This window comes from Vitis vinifera, chromosome 15 (genome assembly GCF_030704535.1).
Source record: "Vitis vinifera cultivar Pinot Noir 40024 chromosome 15, ASM3070453v1".
Classification (NCBI taxonomy): Eukaryota; Viridiplantae; Streptophyta; class Magnoliopsida; order Vitales; family Vitaceae; genus Vitis; species Vitis vinifera.
The window spans coordinates 14,806,697-14,823,800 of NC_081819.1; the positions used below are offsets into that span (position 1 = coordinate 14,806,697).

The 17,104-nt window shown below is 39.0% G+C and overlaps 1 protein-coding gene across 2 annotated transcripts in view; it reads right to left on the reverse strand.

Annotated features, from left to right (window-relative positions):
- The window catches only part of LOC100246137 (glycine--tRNA ligase, chloroplastic/mitochondrial 2), a 114,752-nt gene that overhangs the window by 53,930 nt on the left and 43,718 nt on the right, over positions 1-17,104 (reverse strand). For both annotated transcript variants that reach the window (XM_002270738.5, XM_059742999.1), the window contains exons 17-19: positions 13,508-13,563; positions 12,712-12,783; positions 2,870-2,952 (exon numbers count right to left, since the gene is read on the reverse strand). In XM_002270738.5, coding sequence (XP_002270774.2) covers positions 2,870-2,952; positions 12,712-12,783; positions 13,508-13,563 — 211 coding nt within the window. The remainder of the gene's footprint in view (positions 1-2,869; positions 2,953-12,711; positions 12,784-13,507; positions 13,564-17,104) is intronic.

Sequence of the window (17,104 nt, forward strand, 5' to 3'; positions counted from 1 at the left end):
AAACTTCACAAATGTCTAGTGCCATAGCTCTATATTTTACCTCCACGCTTGATCTACCCATAACATTTTGCTTCTTGCTTCTTCAAATGACTAGATTGCCCCTAATAAATGTGTAGTAATCTGTGGTTATCTTTGATCCTTGATTAACCAAGCCTAATCCACATCCTTACAGACTTTTACATGTAGCTCACATTCTTATTGAAGATTAGACCTTTTCCTAGGGTAGCCTTCAAGTATCTCAATATCCGTAGTACTACTTCCATGTGACATTCTAGAGTGAGTGCATGAATTGACTTACAATGCTAAAAACATAAGCAATATTAAGTCCAGTGTGGGAGAGTTATATCAATCTTCCAACCAGTCGTTGATATCTTTCTTTGTCAACTAAAACACCTTCTAGCTAGACTTCCAACCTATGGCTTGGATCTATAAGAGCCTCAGCTGGTTTGCAACCTCTCATGCCGATTCAAGAGATCAACTGTATACTTCCTTTTCAGTAACCAAGATGCCCTCTTTAGACCTTGCCACCTCCGTCCCAAGGAAGTACCAAAGATTGCCAAGATCTTTGATTTCAAACTCCTTAGCAAGAAGTGATTTCAACCCATATATTTCTTCTTGATCATCACTTGTGACAATTATGTCATTCACATAAACAATCGAAACAGTAAGTTTCATTAGTGAGGATTATTTGTAAAACAATACGTGGTCTCCATGGCTTTGACAAAACCTATAAAGTTTTAGAGACTTGATAAACCTCTTGAACCAAGCTCTACGTGATTCCTTAAGACTATACAAGGATTTTTCAATTTACAAACTTTTTTAGAACCGCTTAGCTCCTCAAGACTTGGTGGCAATTTCATGTACACCTCTTCTTCAAGATTCCCATGTAAAAAAACATTCTTTATATCGAATTAATGTAGATTCCAATCATGATTTGCAACAATAGAGAGGACTCTTATGGAGTTCATCTTTGCAACCAAGGTAAAAGCTTCTTGGCAATCAATACTAAAAGTTTTATATCTCTCTATAGATCCATTTTCTCATTAATTAATCGTAAAGACCCATTTACATCTAATGGGTTTCTTGCCACTACAAAATTCTACCACTTCTCAAGTGTTATTTTTATGCAAGGCACCCCATTTCTTTAAAGACAACTTACTTCCACCTAGGATCTAATATAGCTTCTTTATTAGTGTTTGGGATAGATTTTAGGGATATGTTTGTGGCGAAGGCCTTATAAGTTAATCCTAACTGATGATAGGAAAGGAAGTTGGCTAATGGATGTTAGGTACAGGTTCTAACACCTTTCCTAATGGCAATGGGAATATCTAAATCGATGTCCAACAAGGAAAAAGGGTGTTTGGAGGAGAAGTTGAAGACGAAAAAGCAAAAGAAGGAGAAGAAATGTTTTCCATACCTTTCTACGAAGTTAAAGATTGGTCACATGAAGGAGAATTTGAGACTATAACTGGAGGATGATTGTCTCTTTTCCTTCTAGTATAAACCAAGGGCATTTTTTCCACTTCTTTATTACCTTCTTTAGATCTTGGAGTGGTGGCCAACTATGGTTCATGAGTATTCTCTCCCCCATAACATCCCTGAAGAAAACTATTAGCCTATGAGTTCTCCTAATCACGTTTTGATGATAACAAAACAAGGTTAAAATTACTAATGATTAAATCAATTTAATTGTTTTAGATTTCCTTGAAAATTTAAAGAAAGTTCAAACAACCCAAATAGAAGATTCTTGCTCATGGAGACTTGAGCTTAGTGAAAACTTAAGATGGCCTAGGAACAAATGTAAGGTTGTAGTTATTGGTGCACTTGAATCATTAAAAATTTTCATACAGTTAAACATTTAAATATCATCATTTCTTGAACTTAAAGTGATCAAATCTTCATAAAACCAATTGATTACATATTTTTTATCAAGCTATGCTTTAAAGGATTTATATGATGTTAAGGATGCTTTCTCAAAGGTTACTAACCTTGATCAGGCTTTTTTCTTCAATTTCAACGCAACCAGTCAAGACAAGGAGTAACTGTTTAAGTCATTTGGGCTCAACCAATCAAGGTGCATTTTGCACCTTAGACTTCCTATGGCATGTTTCAATCAATTAAGGCAAGAGCATCGACTAGTCAAGGACCAGTCTAGCCATTTGCTCAACTAGTTGAGGTCCAAAACACCAACGGTCACCTACAAATGCATTTAATGCACAATGGCTAGTGCATTCACTTCTCAACTTGCAAATTCTTCAAGTGCACCTTCAAGTCGATCCTAGTTTCTTCTATATTATGAGCTTACATTACATTACTAAGGTTGAGAGCGTTCATCTTACCTATCTTTTTTTTTTTATGAGAAGTGTTTTTCAAGTGAGGCAAATCACTTGAGGTATTTGTGAAGGTCCATTGAAACCTTTAAATCCAAGTGTATTCATTGAAAGCTTAAGGTTGAAGTCATGAAATTTAATGGAACCCCCACTCGGTTAGGAGCTCAAGGAAAGTGAGCGCAAACAGATTGTTGAATCACTATAAACAGAGTTTGCATTTCTTCTCTTTCAATTCTCTTTACATTTGTACCTAGTTGATCATTTTCTTTGCAAAATAATTGTCCTTAATAAATTTTTTAAAAAGAAACCAACACCTAATTTACCTCCCTTCTTGGTGTATGACTAGCTAGGTTTGAATTAGCTTGTCTCCATAAAAACCATTCCATGTACCTCAAGATCCTAACTCCATGTTAAGTAGTAGTAAAATTGGCACAAAGTAAACCAAGCATTGCCAATTACACACAAGTAGATCTGAAAGAATTAAAATCTATAAAAAAAAAAAAAAAAAAGACAATATGAAGATGGAGTATTATAATTACCTTAAAACTCCAGCAAACATAAATGGCACAACTACATCTCCATGGAGGGCTAAAATCCAACGGATAGGTCTGCTAAACATAACCTACATAATTATATAAAGGAAACAATCATTAAGTTTACTAAAAGTATACATGCCACCAGATCTTCCATAATTTTTCTAACAAGAAATTCAGAGTACTGTTATGGGAGAAATACTTGGTCAAGTTAAAACTAGTCAGTATAGGAATTAAAAAAATTGCTACCCATTTGTCTCACATTTGACTATAAGACCAATGTTACACCATAATTCCTTGAATTCAAGTTAGATTTGTTGTAATTCATTTATACCAACAAACATTTTTTGATAGGCAAATAAAACATAATACATAAAAGGCACTTTACATAAGAGGGAGTATAGAGCATGCCAACTGAGTAGAGGTGAAAGTGTGTATGTGTGTGAGTGAGTGAATGAGTGAGAGAGAGAGAGAGAGAGAAAGACAGCACAAAAACAGAAGTCCTACAGCCTCCCAATACCATCAACAAAATTGAAAGCAAAGAGATTAGTAACACTGATTGAAATTTTGGGCTAATAAAAAAGAGTTCTATGGAACAACTCTTTCAGCTTCTAATCAAGGAGCTCTTTCTGCCTCCATATACACTAGAACAAACGGGTGTTTGGCTCCAAACCTTTTTGAACTGTTTACCCACACCACTATCCAGCTAACCTAGCAGTGACTCCCTTGACAAACACAGGAAAACTAGATAAATACCAAATTTTAAAATAAATAAAAAATGTAGAAGAAAGAAAAGAACAGAAAAGGCACAAGATTCCAAAGATACAAGCTTTGTTACAGAGAATTTAGTTATTTTTTTTTTATAGGAAACGACAAAGGAATATATTGATAAAAAGGAAGTACAAGAGAAGGATGAGGAATCCTCCCACCAAAGAAAAACAAGACTACAAGTAATCAAATATAAGAAAATACAAAGAAAGAACAAGCAAACACTCTAGTTAGACCAACCCATTGGGATTACACACTGCTAACCAATCAAGTTGCAACACATTAAGAGGTATCCCCTTAAAAACCTTAGAACAAAAAGCCCAAAGAGAAGCAAGAAAACGAATAGAATCCCAAATATACTCTGAATTCCTTGTTTTATCCTCAAAAAATCCTTGCATTTCTTTCCCGCCACACCACCCACATTAAAGCGATGCACACGTCTTGCCATAAAACAATCCCTCTCTTAGAAGATCCAAAACCATTAAAATTAGTAGATAACATGTCAGAGATGCTCCTTGGGGGAACCCAATCCGTCTTTGCGAATTGAAATAATTTGTACCACAACCCCATCGTCAAAGAGCAATGGAGAAAAAGGTGATCTACTGTTTCTCCATGCTTCATGCACAACTTACAAATGTCGGAACTAAGTGCTTTGTGGGTCTTCTCAATTGTAGCAAGTCATTAGTATTAACCTTCTTGTGAGCTACCAACCAGACAAAGGACTTGACTTTGAAGGGGACTTGAGAATTCCAGACGAACTTAGTAGGGAAAGCTGGAGGCGAATTAGAATATTGAGATAAGGCAAGAAAGAAATATTTTGACTGTGAAAAATCTTGAAGGAGATAAAGACCAGGATCTCATATCTAGAACCGAAGGTGATATGTGTAGACGATCAAGAGACTGCATAAGGCCTTCTAAATCTTTTATCTCAGAATCGGAAAGATTTCAACAAAAGTTGAAATTCCAAGAGGGGCGGGTAGATCCAAGGATTGAAGAAATAGGAGTATTTGTATCCGTGACTACACTAAGTAGTCTTGGATATTGGACTCCCAAAGGTTGGTCCCCCCACCACAAGTCTTCCCATAACTGATTTCTATCCCCGTCACCTACCACAAACCGAGTAAACTTGGAAAACTCTTGGAAGACTTGTGCAATGGCCTTCCAAGGACAACGATGTGACCATCTAACTATATTGTTCACATCCTAGCCATTGGAGTGTGATCCATAAATGCTTAAAATAACCTGATGCCACAGAGCTGAACCCTCCCTAAGATATCTCCACAACCACTTCCCAAAGAGAGTGACATTCCTTACAAAAATATTTTCAAATCCCAATCCCCCTTTCGACTTCGGCTTACACACTACGTCCCAACTAACCAAATGATCTCTTTTGCCTTCCCCTACGCCTGACCATAAAAAATCTCTTTGCAATCTCTCAATTTTTGCTGCCATTAAGGCGGGAATTTTAAACAAGGAGAGAAAGTAACCTGGCATATGGGTGAGACAAGATTGAATGAGGGTTATCCTGCCTCCAAAAGATAAATACGCCTTTTGCCACCCATCTAATCTCCTTGATATCCTCTCAATCACAAGATCCCAAAAACCACACGCATTAGGATTCCCTCCCAAAGGAAGACCCAAGTAAAGTATAAGCCACCCAGAAGCCTTGCAGTCAATCATCTCGGCCAACCTAGAAAGATGATTCTGTTTAAGATTAATGCCATAGATATTGCTTTTGTCAAGATTAACTTTCAACCCAGAAATATGCCCAAACACTAGCAAAACATTCTTAAGGGTCATCATATCCTCTTCTCGAGTACTAGAAAAGAAAATGGTATCATCTGCAAATTGTAAATGGGATACCCTTATTCTGTTCCTACCGACCCTGAAACCCTCCAAGACGTTTCTCTCCTCAGCTCTCAATAACATCCTACTCAATACATCTGCCACTATAGTGAACAAAAAATGGGATAAATGGTCGCCTTGTCTTAAACCTCTAGATGCCTTAACCCACCATTTCGCATTACTGTTCACTAGGACTGCAAAAGAAACCGAGGACAAACAACCTCTCATCCATTTCCTCCATCTAGGACTAAACCCCTTCATCTCTAATACATGATCCAAAAAATCCCAACTCACGTGGTCATAGGCCTTTTCAAAGTCAATTTTGAAGACAACTCCTTCCTCCCCTAATCTTCTTTTCTCATCCACTATCTCATTGGCTATGAGAACTGCATCCAAAATTTGTCTCCCTTAAACAAAGGCTCCTTGAGTAGAATGGATGGTTCCGTGAAGTACCCCTCTTAGATGTCCTGCTAACACTTTGGCTATTATCTTGTAAAGACTAGTGATCAAGCTAATAGGCCTATAGTCTGAGATTCTCCTTGACATGCTTTTTTTGGGTAACAGAACTATAAAGGAAGCGTTAGTGCTTTGATTGATAATTCCACTCCTGTGAAACTCTGCAAACACTCTCACTAGGTCCTCCTTTATCACTTCCCAACAATCTTGAAACACTGCAATGGTAAAGCCATTTGGCCCCGGTGCCTTATCCCTATCCAACTGAAAAATGGCCTTAGAAATCTCTTATTCAGTAAAGGGGGATTCCAACCTAGACGCACTCTCACCAGATATAGGGGACCAATCTAAGCCTTCCACTCTCCAAGGCTCTCCAGAAGGACTCGTGTAGAGTTTTTCAAAATACCTTAATATCTCCTCTTTGATGCTCTCTGAATTATTCAACATTAGGCCACTTTCATTCTCCAACTCCTTGATAAATTTCCTATTTCGCCTGCCATTGGCCACTTTATGAAAAATTTTTGAGTTACAATCCCCTTCTTTTACCCATTTCACCCTAGCTTTTTGTCTCCAATGTATTTCTTTCCTCAAAATCAACTCCTCTAGCTCCCCTTTTCTTAAAGCTCTCTAAACTAAAAGTTCAGGGGATAGGCCCCTTTCTTGCTCCAAGGTATCAAAGTTAGCTAAATCAGACAAGATATTTTTTTTCCTTTTACTTAGCCCTCCAAAAGAAGCCTTATTCCACTCTTTCAATTTGGCTTTAACGAACTGTAATTTCCTCATGAACTTGTGCCCTTCCCATACATTTCCTTGAAACTCTCTCCACCAACTTCCAAAACTCTCCTTAAAACTAGGATGTTGCAACCACATATTCTCAAACCTGAACGGCGTTGGTCCCCACTTGAACGGATTGGTTTCCAAGACTATCGGCCAATGATCTAATGTCCATCTTGAAGACTTTGAGGAAAAACTTGTTCCCACTCATTTGAGTACAGGAATCGATCTAATCTCTTGCATATGGGATGTTCTTGCAAGTTTGACCAAGTGAATGGTGCGCTCCTTAAAGGTGAATCCATCAATTCGCAATCTCTTATGAAATCATCAAAATCCTTCATGCTTGGGGTTAATCTAGTACCTCCCAATTTTTCTGAACTTCTCCTTATGACATTAAAATCGCCGCCCACACACCAACACGGAGAAGAAAGCCCAAAAATGTCTGAAAGCTCCACCCAAAAATCCTTCCTAAGAGCTGAGTTGTTTGGGCCATAAACTGCAGATAACCATAATGATTCGCATCCATCCAGTGCGAACTTGATTGAGACCAAAAAGGAACTTAATACTACCTCCTCCCTACGCAATTTTTTAGAGTCCCAGATGATCAAAATCCCACCCGAAGCCCCACTCGCCGGAAAGGCTGCCCAATCCTTATTTCCGGCTATCCAAACACTACCCACGAACCTTCTATCACACTCCGCCTTTTTTGTTTCCTGAATCATCACTACATCCGGCTTTTCTCTCAGAAAATCTTTAACCACCTTCTCTTTTTCTTTGAACCCAAACCCCTAGTATTCCAACTGATTATCTTCATGTGTAAAACTCACTGACCCTAATCTCCAAACCAAATCCAACTGGTCTCACAATCCTATGGAGCATCTGCTCTTCCTCTTGGAATATACCATAATATCTAGAGACTTTAAAACCTCACGCACTTTTGCCATTTTCCTAGGGGATAGTCCTTCTATTTGGAACTCACCCGAAGGAGAGCCCGCAGTAACTCCCTGGTTAACTGCAACCATGCTGGAGTCCTTAATAGGTGATCTTGGATTAGACGAAAGAGGGTTGACACTCTTGAACATCTGGTATGGAAAAGCAGGCTGGATCACCTCCATTTCTAAAGTAGGGATATCAACAAAAGTTTGACCTTCATAACCATCGTTGTCTTTTTTGAAAAAAAATTCAGAATTTACTCAATTTTCCATAGGAACTTGAGGTTGAAAGGCTGAACCGGGAAGCATGGGGGCAGAAGGACTCAGAAAGGAATAAGTGAAACCACAAGAAGGGGGTATATATGACTAAGGAGACTGAAAATGTGATGACGAGATTACCTCCAGATTTTCCGCAACCATCAATCCACAATTCCCCAAAAAGCTAGGCACTTTACCTTTGGTTTCTGGCGTAGAAGGCAGAACCATGACTGCTGAGCCACGAGGATCGGACCCCACTTGGCCCGAAAATCCTTCCATGTCTTCGTCGGAGGAAAAATTGTTCAGATCCGCTTCATTTCTCGATGACGAAGCCCCTTCCCCTAAATTCTTCTTACGAAACCTTGGAAATCGATGAGAAAAGAGAAGACTTGCACTAAATCCTCTTTTCGCCTGAAATTCGGCCCGTGAAGCCTCTGCCTCTAGGTTCTCTTCGCTGTCAGCCTAGTTCTTTCTGTGCAAAATGGGCTCGCTGCAACACCGGATTCCCTGTCGGTGCTCAGAGCTTGGGGGAAAGAAGGTTGACCACAGCTTCCTTAAACCGTACAACACCTTCTTCTTCACGGAACTACTCGACTGAACCTCAAGGAGTCCAGGAGCTGTTTTCCCCTTTCCGTCTATAGATGGGTCTTCTTCCTTGCGTAACGACACCACTATCTCAACTGGGATATTTTCTTCTGGGCTTAGGCCCAACCTAGGCGGGCCTTTATACTTGCAGCCCATTATAGCAACTTTTGGACCAGTCTTAGACAGTGACTGGGCCTTCCTCTCATAAGCCCGACAGCCCACATCGGCGATGGCCTAGTCTTCTCCGGCCCAATCTCCTCCCGCTTCTTCAATCCCGTCCAACCCATCTGCCGTCTTATTTGAATTCAAACGAGACAGCAATGGGAGCTGGCAGCCCTTGCCACGTGTTCCGGCTGAGATAAGCACAGCCTTACCCCTTTCTCCCCCCTTCCTCAGACTGCTATCTTCCCCGACACGGTATCTTCCCCCCGCCGTTGATCTGCCTCTCTCCCCTCATCTTCCTCCACCTGTCCCCAAGTGAGAAGCAACAGCCTCCCGAGTCGGCTCACCCTTTTCACTACCTCTCCGTCTTTCTTCTTCTCCGACCACTACGACGACGACTGTAAACACCCAATCCCCATCAGTCACCTCTAACAAAGCTAGAAGGATTGCCCTATCCTTCATTGCGATTCTTAACCTCACCCTGCTAAGATCGAACAGCGTCAACGTTCGCCAATCAATTTCAGTTACCGTCCCCCATTGCTCCACAATTTTCTTCAGGTGTACCTTAGACCATAGATGAAATGGCAGCCCCCGTAATTCGATCCAGCCTCCTCTAAACTTCCTATCTATTTCCGCATTTTCCTTCGGCCACCATCTTCGCAGCTGGATTATGTTCCTTTCCCTAACCCTTAAATTCCTCAAATCATGGAGAAAGATAGCTTCCTCTATTGTTTCAACGAAAAATACATCATTTCCACCTTAAATGGGTACAATCGTTACAACGCCTTTCTTCCCTAAGCTTCTCGCCACTGATCTTCCAACCTCAGCCCAATTCACACTATCAACATTGCTTTCACATACCATGGCTCGCGCCCACCTCCCAACTGGAACTAGACCACCTCCACTTGGTCCTTCATCACTGACTGCCTTCGCATAGGACCGGTGCAGAGAGCCTACATGATTGTGAGAACAGCTTTCCCCTCTAAAATTCCTTCCTTTTTCGACTGCATTCGAAGAGGGGACCACCAACATTGAAGACAACGCATTTTTAATATTCTCCCAACCTCTGCTCTTGTCGCCCTCAGGAATAATCAGAATGGAAGATTTTCTATTGGTAGCAAACTCCGAGATCCTTATGAACCTTCCGTGGTTGTTGAAGCCAACTTCCATCAGATGGACCCTGCATTTTCCCCTTAATTTTCTGTTGAAACCTAGGTGGCTCTTCATTTCAATGGCTTTCGTCAGATATTCAACCATCCACCCGACTGCTTCCTTTTCAAAACCTAATGCAAAAACAGAGCCTCTACTTATCTCTGTCATCGAGCACCACTTTCCTCCGTGCTCGCCTTCCAACCTAACCAAGAAGGTCTTCCTCTCCACCAAGGCCTTCAACGTCTTCCTCTCCATTACCACACAAAGCTAGTTTTACAATCTGTCCTATCTTAGATTTTGCCAATAGTAACCTAAACAATCCTAAAACCAATGACCTATCTTCCCTTTGATAGTCTCTTCCAAAGGTTCCCTCTCCTATCCTGGATGAGAAAGGTTGGCCGTTGGATTTCAAGGGTCTTTTTCCATCGAATCTTTTTCTGTTACTTTCAAGAAATCACTCCTCCATTTCCTTCCCTTAAACCGAGCTTTTTTAGACCCCCTCTAAAAGACGTTTTCCTCTACTCCTAACATCATCCTACCTAATACATTAGATGCTATAGTGAAAAGGAATAGGGAAAGAGAATCTCCTTGTCTTAAACCTCTAGTTTAAGACATGACACACCATTTTTACAGAGAATTTAGTTATGATTAGCAAACTCCTCCCGACTTTGCACAAGTAACAGCTATTGGCTAAGGGGCACACCCTCTCATGAGTTGGTCAACAGCAAGAATCTTCTCCATTTGGATCTTGCACAAGCAACACCTATAAACCAAGTGCCACACCCTTCTCATGAGCTGGTCAACTGAAAAACTCTTCTTCCAAACAGCTCTGCACACAACCCAACACAGGTCTTCAAGGAAAGCAACAAACTCCACATCTCCATTGCAAGGAACTGAATAGAGAAGCCATAAAAAGAGGAAGAGTAGAATGACTTAATAGAGCAATTTATTCTTTGCTTCCCGCATCACCCCCACCCAGCTCCTCTTCTCCCCTACACACACATAAGCTTGTCCTCTCCAAGCGACTCTATAGGCAAAGCATGAATGTGCTTTAAGAACCTACTCCTTGTCTCCAATTCCTAGACATGAAACCATCTCAAGAAACAAGACTTCAGTAATTGTCACTCTTTTCCACCTAGCACAAGTCCACTCTCTAGTAGCAAACATAAAAAGAGTGGAAATTCCCCTACCTCCCTTAAGCACCACACAGACTCTTTAACTTCCTAAGTTTTCCTAGACTAACCTGTCTTTAAAGACAATTCTTCTTAGAAGCAAACCTCCACAACCTTTTACCAACCAACACTCTATTCATATGAGTTAGTCTTTTAATTTCTGAACCACATTTCTCATGTCCAAGTAAATTTTCTCACTTCAATAAATGCATCTTTTGACAATAAATTATTACCCAACAAGAATTCTATTAAATCTTCTTCGAATGTAAATTGATCACTTTAGGGATTTCAAACACCATAAAACATGTTGACCACTTTGCTTCATCTTTTCTATTATTTTCCTACTGACATATAATGAAAACACCATAAAACATGCTACATCAAAGGTCCTTGTTCCCTTAATCGTGCTCTCCTAGGAAAATGAAGTTAGAGATTGTGCTTTAGAAAAAGAAGCCTTTTGGAAAAAAGGTCATTTAGGGAACATATGGAGAGGATAAGGGGGGTTGGTGTATTGAAAATCAAGGGAAGGATATGGGAGTTGGGGTATGGAAAAACATAAAAATAAAAAATAAATAAATAAAAAAATAACACAAAAAAAAAAAAACAAAACAAAAAACAAGAAACAAAAAAACAAAAATAGGACTTGGTTAGCAATTGAGTATCCTTTGAGGTGAAACGGCAGGCAGGTGAAGTTTTTGGAATGATAGGTGATACAAGGACGCACACACCCTTTTGTATGTCTTTCCCCTCCTGGTATGCCTTAGCATCATCAAAAGAGGTTTGGGTGGCAGAAGTGTTGGAAGATTTGGGAAGGGAGGCCATTGGAATCCTTGTTTCACTAGACACTTGAATGATTAGGAGATAGATATTATAAAGGTTTTTTTTTTTCTTAAGGCTTCAAGAAAGGTCCATGAAGAGGGAAGAAAAAGAAAGAGTGGTATGGATCGATTCTAGGAATAGGGTCTTCTCTATCAAATCTTTATATTCTATTTTGGAGTCAAGGCATGCTCTTTCTTTCGCAGTGGGCATCATTTGGAATTCATAGGTCTTATCAAAAGCAAGTTTTTTTTTTTTTTTTTTCTTTTGTATGGAAAGCTAGTTAGGATAAGGTGTTGACTTCGGATCAGCTTCAAAAGGATGGTTGTTGACGAACAATTGTCTCCTTTGCAAAAGCGAAGAAGAATCAATAGATCATATTCTACTACACTTGACAAAGTATGGGCACTATTAGAGCTTCTATTCTCACTATTTGACATTGTGTGGGTCCTACCTTTTACAATCAAGAGGACTCCTTAAAGTTGGCATAGCTCCTTTGTGGAAGAAAATACAAGAAGGTTTGAAGAGCTGCTCCCTATGCATTTTTTGAACAATTTAGAATGAAAGGAATCAAAGAGTGTTCGACAATGTAAAGCAGATGGTTCAAATGCTAAAGTTTTCTTTCCTATGAAATCTAGTATGTTGGGCTAGCATGAACATGGAATAACGCTCAATGCCTTTAATTAGAGTTCTCTCTCGTTCTTGGAATGCCTTTTGGTACCCATTGTATACATCCTACATGCCTTGGTCTATAGCTTTTTTTATTTATAATATTTCCTTGCTTACTTATCAAAAACAGAGAGAGAGAGAGAAACAAATATTATAACTCAACCAATAAGACAGTTACAGGAAAAAAAGAAAAGAAAAGAAAATAACGAATACAAAACATTCATCCATTTAAATTTAAATTATAAGTTAAATTAATGCACACCTGGGAATTCCATCGCATTGACTTTGGGAAGGATATTTTAGCAATGATACGAGGCAAATCTTCGGATAAAACCTAGCCATATTAGCAAAGAAATATAGTTGTCAAGATTTCTCCACATAGATCTATTGAATGTAAATATTGTTATACTAATTTAGGATAAACAATGCCATATGACAAGGAATTCTATTTAAATTGCATGTATGCAACATTTGGAACCACCATTCCAAGTTTTATTTGTAATGCAAGTGCAAAGCTTATGCATCACAATCTTACACAAAAAAACAATAATGGAATTTAGTTATCAGCAACAAGACATACAATGCTGCATAAACGGTCATAATCAATTAGATTACCATGCGGCTTGTTCAATACCTAATAATTAGTTATTATCCCCTACACAAATTAATAGTATTGATGAGATAGGACATTACTCAAATCTTGTTTGGGCTTGACCCCACTTACTTTTACACCATATACTCATGAGTAAAAAACCTAATTTTGGAAACATTTATGAGCCAATATTTTCTATATATCAAAATATGCAAATATATATTCCAAGGGAAGTAAAAGCAAAATTAATAACTATTGAAAATGTTAGTCACAGCGTAGAGGATTTGCATCTTTTAGCAAAACTCAACTCAAATGATGCATTGTCCCAACTACTTATAGGATAAATGAATCTGTTTTGGCGTTACTACAAAAATAAATAAATAAAGATAGAACATCAAAAAATTTCTTTACAAGTAAACAAAGTTCCACAATAATAATAGAAAAATAGAAAGTTCAGGAATAGAACCTCCAAAGCAAGTCGAGCAGACTCCATTACACGAACATAAACATACTCTGTTTTCCCTGCAATTGGAAACACTTCTTTATTGCCACTTGTTCACGGAATAATACAGCAATGCTTATGGGAGGTGCTTATCCCAGACTTGAGAAGGCAAAAGATCAATTTTGAACACAACAAATATAATCAAAGACAAAATAGTGAAGTTTTCTTGTTCTTAAGGTCTGGCTCAAGTGGCAAGGGTGAGCATAAGCAACTTGATTTGCTGAACAAGAAATTCAAGAAAAGGAACATCCCACCTCACTAGCACATCTATGCTTTTGCAGATCCATTGGTTAAACTTACATGAGTCTCTCTCCCTATTAGACACCCAAGATAAGCAACTTACATGAATCAAGAGAAGCAACTTGATTTGCTGAACGAGAAATTCAAGAGAAGGAACATCCCACCTCACTAGCACATCTATGATTTTGCAGATCCATTGGTTAAACTTACATGAGTCTCTCTCCCTATTAGACACCCAAGATATTATAGCAGCAGAATCTTCCACAAGCTCACTTAAATTACACGCATTAAGGAAAAAAATGAAGCTTTATTCAGCTGGAGAAACACTTAAAATTGCCTATTAAACAAAGTGAAGCTTTGTTCATATGGAGGGACTAAAGAATTGGAAGTTGAAATAATATTAATCACTTTCAGAATGGAGGCACTACCCATCCTTCCCTGGTCATAAGGCAACTCAGCCACAATTTAAGTGATGCCTACTGGCTAGGAGCATATATGCTCTAAGTATATGGTTTTATCAAGTAAAGGATTATGGAGAACACAAAATTGGCCTTTGCTATGCAATATAAGCATCGTTCAGTAGATTTTGACTGTGTCAACCAAGTCTAGGTAACAAGGCACATTAGACTGGTATGAGCTGCTGCCAAGAAACTAACTCCCCTATGCCGTAAGATAGGCTTGGGGCAAGCGCATAAAAGAATGTTCCAGGTAATTACTATCGTGCTTGTGTTGAAAGAGAGTGCCAAGGTTGAAAACCAATGGAAACCCCATGATGCTTGAGAATTATTCTCCATAATGATCCTTAATGCATTTTTGTGGACAAGCCCTTTTAGGATTACCCGGATAACCTAAATTTTATCATCAAGAGGAAGAGGTAATAATGGAGTGACTAGCATGATAATGAGCTTGTAGAAAGGACTTTGGGACATAGAGGACTACATGAGAGATTGAATGAGGGTAATACAATTAAGCATACAACAAGAAGAGTCTTAAATACAAAATAAATAAATTATACATATGTATATATGTATATATGTATATATATTTCTGACTAAATGGAAACCAACGAGTAACAAGTGAGTAATGCACCTCTCAAGCCATCATTGTATGTTAAATGAAGGATTGAAGTTTAAATAGAAGATTGGGGCAGGCTGTTGTGATACCTTAGGATTCTCCTTGGAGGACATCCTAAGTTCCAAATGCTTCTTAACAAACCGGAAGTTTTACTATTAGAGTGACACATCGATTCCACTTAGCCATCAAATTAGACATTAGACATGTAGGAATAGGGGCAACATGGCCGTAACCCGAATTTAAGAATTTCACACCAAACCGACCCTCTTAACAAATTATATAATTATATACATATATCCACCATATGAACCAAGGCTAAGTGACCAAACAAATGAATGTATCTGTGAAAAGAGAGAAAAGGGAGAATCCCTAATTTTTGTTATTAAAAACTATTAATAATACACATTGGACTTGGGTATATATATATATATATATATATATATGTTAGTGGGACCCACAATACAATAAGGAAAAAAAAAAAGGAAAAGTAAATAACTAAAATAACTATACACTATCTAACACTCCCCCTCAAGCTGGAGCATATATGTTATATGCACCAAGCTTGTTACAAATGTATTTAATTCTAAGACCTCTGAGAGATTTAGTAAAAATATCTGCTAGTTGATCATTTGAATTGACAAAACTAGTCACCACACATCCTGATGCGATCTTCTCTCTAATGAAGTGACAGTCAACTTCAATGTGTTTTGTTCTTTCATGGAAGACTGGATTGGATGCAATATGCAAAGCGGCTTGGTTGTCACAGATGAGCTTCATCTGTTCATCCTTTCCAAATCTCAACTCCTAAAGAAGATGTTTCAGCCATATGAGTTCACATGTTGCCAGAGTCATAGCTCGATACTCGGCTTCAGCACTAGATCTGACCACTACATCTTGTTTCTTACTCTTCCAGGATATTAGGTTACCTCCAATAAAAACACAATACCCGGAAGTGGAACGTCTATTTGTGGGGAGCCAGCCCAATCTGCATCTGTGTAACCAACAACTTGAGTATGACCTCTGTTCTTGTACAACACATCTTGGCCTGGTGTGCTTTTGATATATCGAAGAATGCAGATTACAGCATCCCAATAGCTATCATATGGTGACTGTAGGAATTGACTAACAACACTAACAGGAAAAGAAATGTTCGGACGAATAATGGTGAGGTAGTTCAGTTTACCTACAAGTCGCTGATATCTCCCAAGATCTCCTAAAGGCTCCTCCTGTCCTGGTATAAGTTTGACATTTGGATCCATAGGAGTGTCTACCGGTTTACAGTCTAACATACAGGTTTCTTCCAAGATGTCTAAAGCATACTTCCTTTTGGAAAGAACCACACCGGAACTGGATTGAGCTATCTCAATCCCTAAGAAATACTTGAGTTTCCCCAAGTCTTTAGTCTGAAAATGGGTGAAAAGGTGTTGCTTTAGTTTCTGAATACCATTATGATCACTGCCTGTAATTGTGATGTCATCCACATAAACTACCAAATAAATACACTGCCCCGAAGAGTTATGATGATAGAAAACGGAATGGTCTGTTGTACTGCGAAACATGCCAAACTCCTGAACAACAGAACTAAAACGGCTAAACCATGCTCGAGGAGATCCCCATGAAGGAAAGCATTTTTAATATCTAACTGATAACCTGCACACTAAACGAGACTCCCCCTGAGCAACAAAACCAAGTGGTTGCTCCATATAAACTTCCTCAGCAAGATTCCAATAAAGGAAAGCATTTTTAATATCTAACTGATAAAAAGGCCAAGAACGCATAGCAACCATGGAGAGCAATAGACGAACAAAAGCTATCTTGGCAACGGGAGAGAAAGTGTCACCATAACCAGAACCATAAACCTGAGTATAGCCTTTAGCAACTAAGCAGGTCTTGAGGCGATCAACCTGACCATCAGGGCCAACCTTAACCGTATAGACCCAACGACAACCAACTGTAGATTTACCAGAGGGTAAAACAACAAGATCCCAAGTGTCATTGGAGTGTAAAGCATCCATTTCACCTACCATTGCCTGTCGCCAGCCTGGATGGGAAAGAGCCTCAGGGGTGCTCTTGGGAAGAGAAACAGAAGATATAGCATAAACAAATGCAAAATAGTGTGAAGATAATCGATGGTAACTCAAAAAATTGTAAATGGGATGAGGATTACGAGTAGATCGATTACCTTTCCGAAGAGTAATGGGTAAGTCAGCAGAAGGAGGCAGAGTTGGGGCAGGAGAAGCCAAAGGG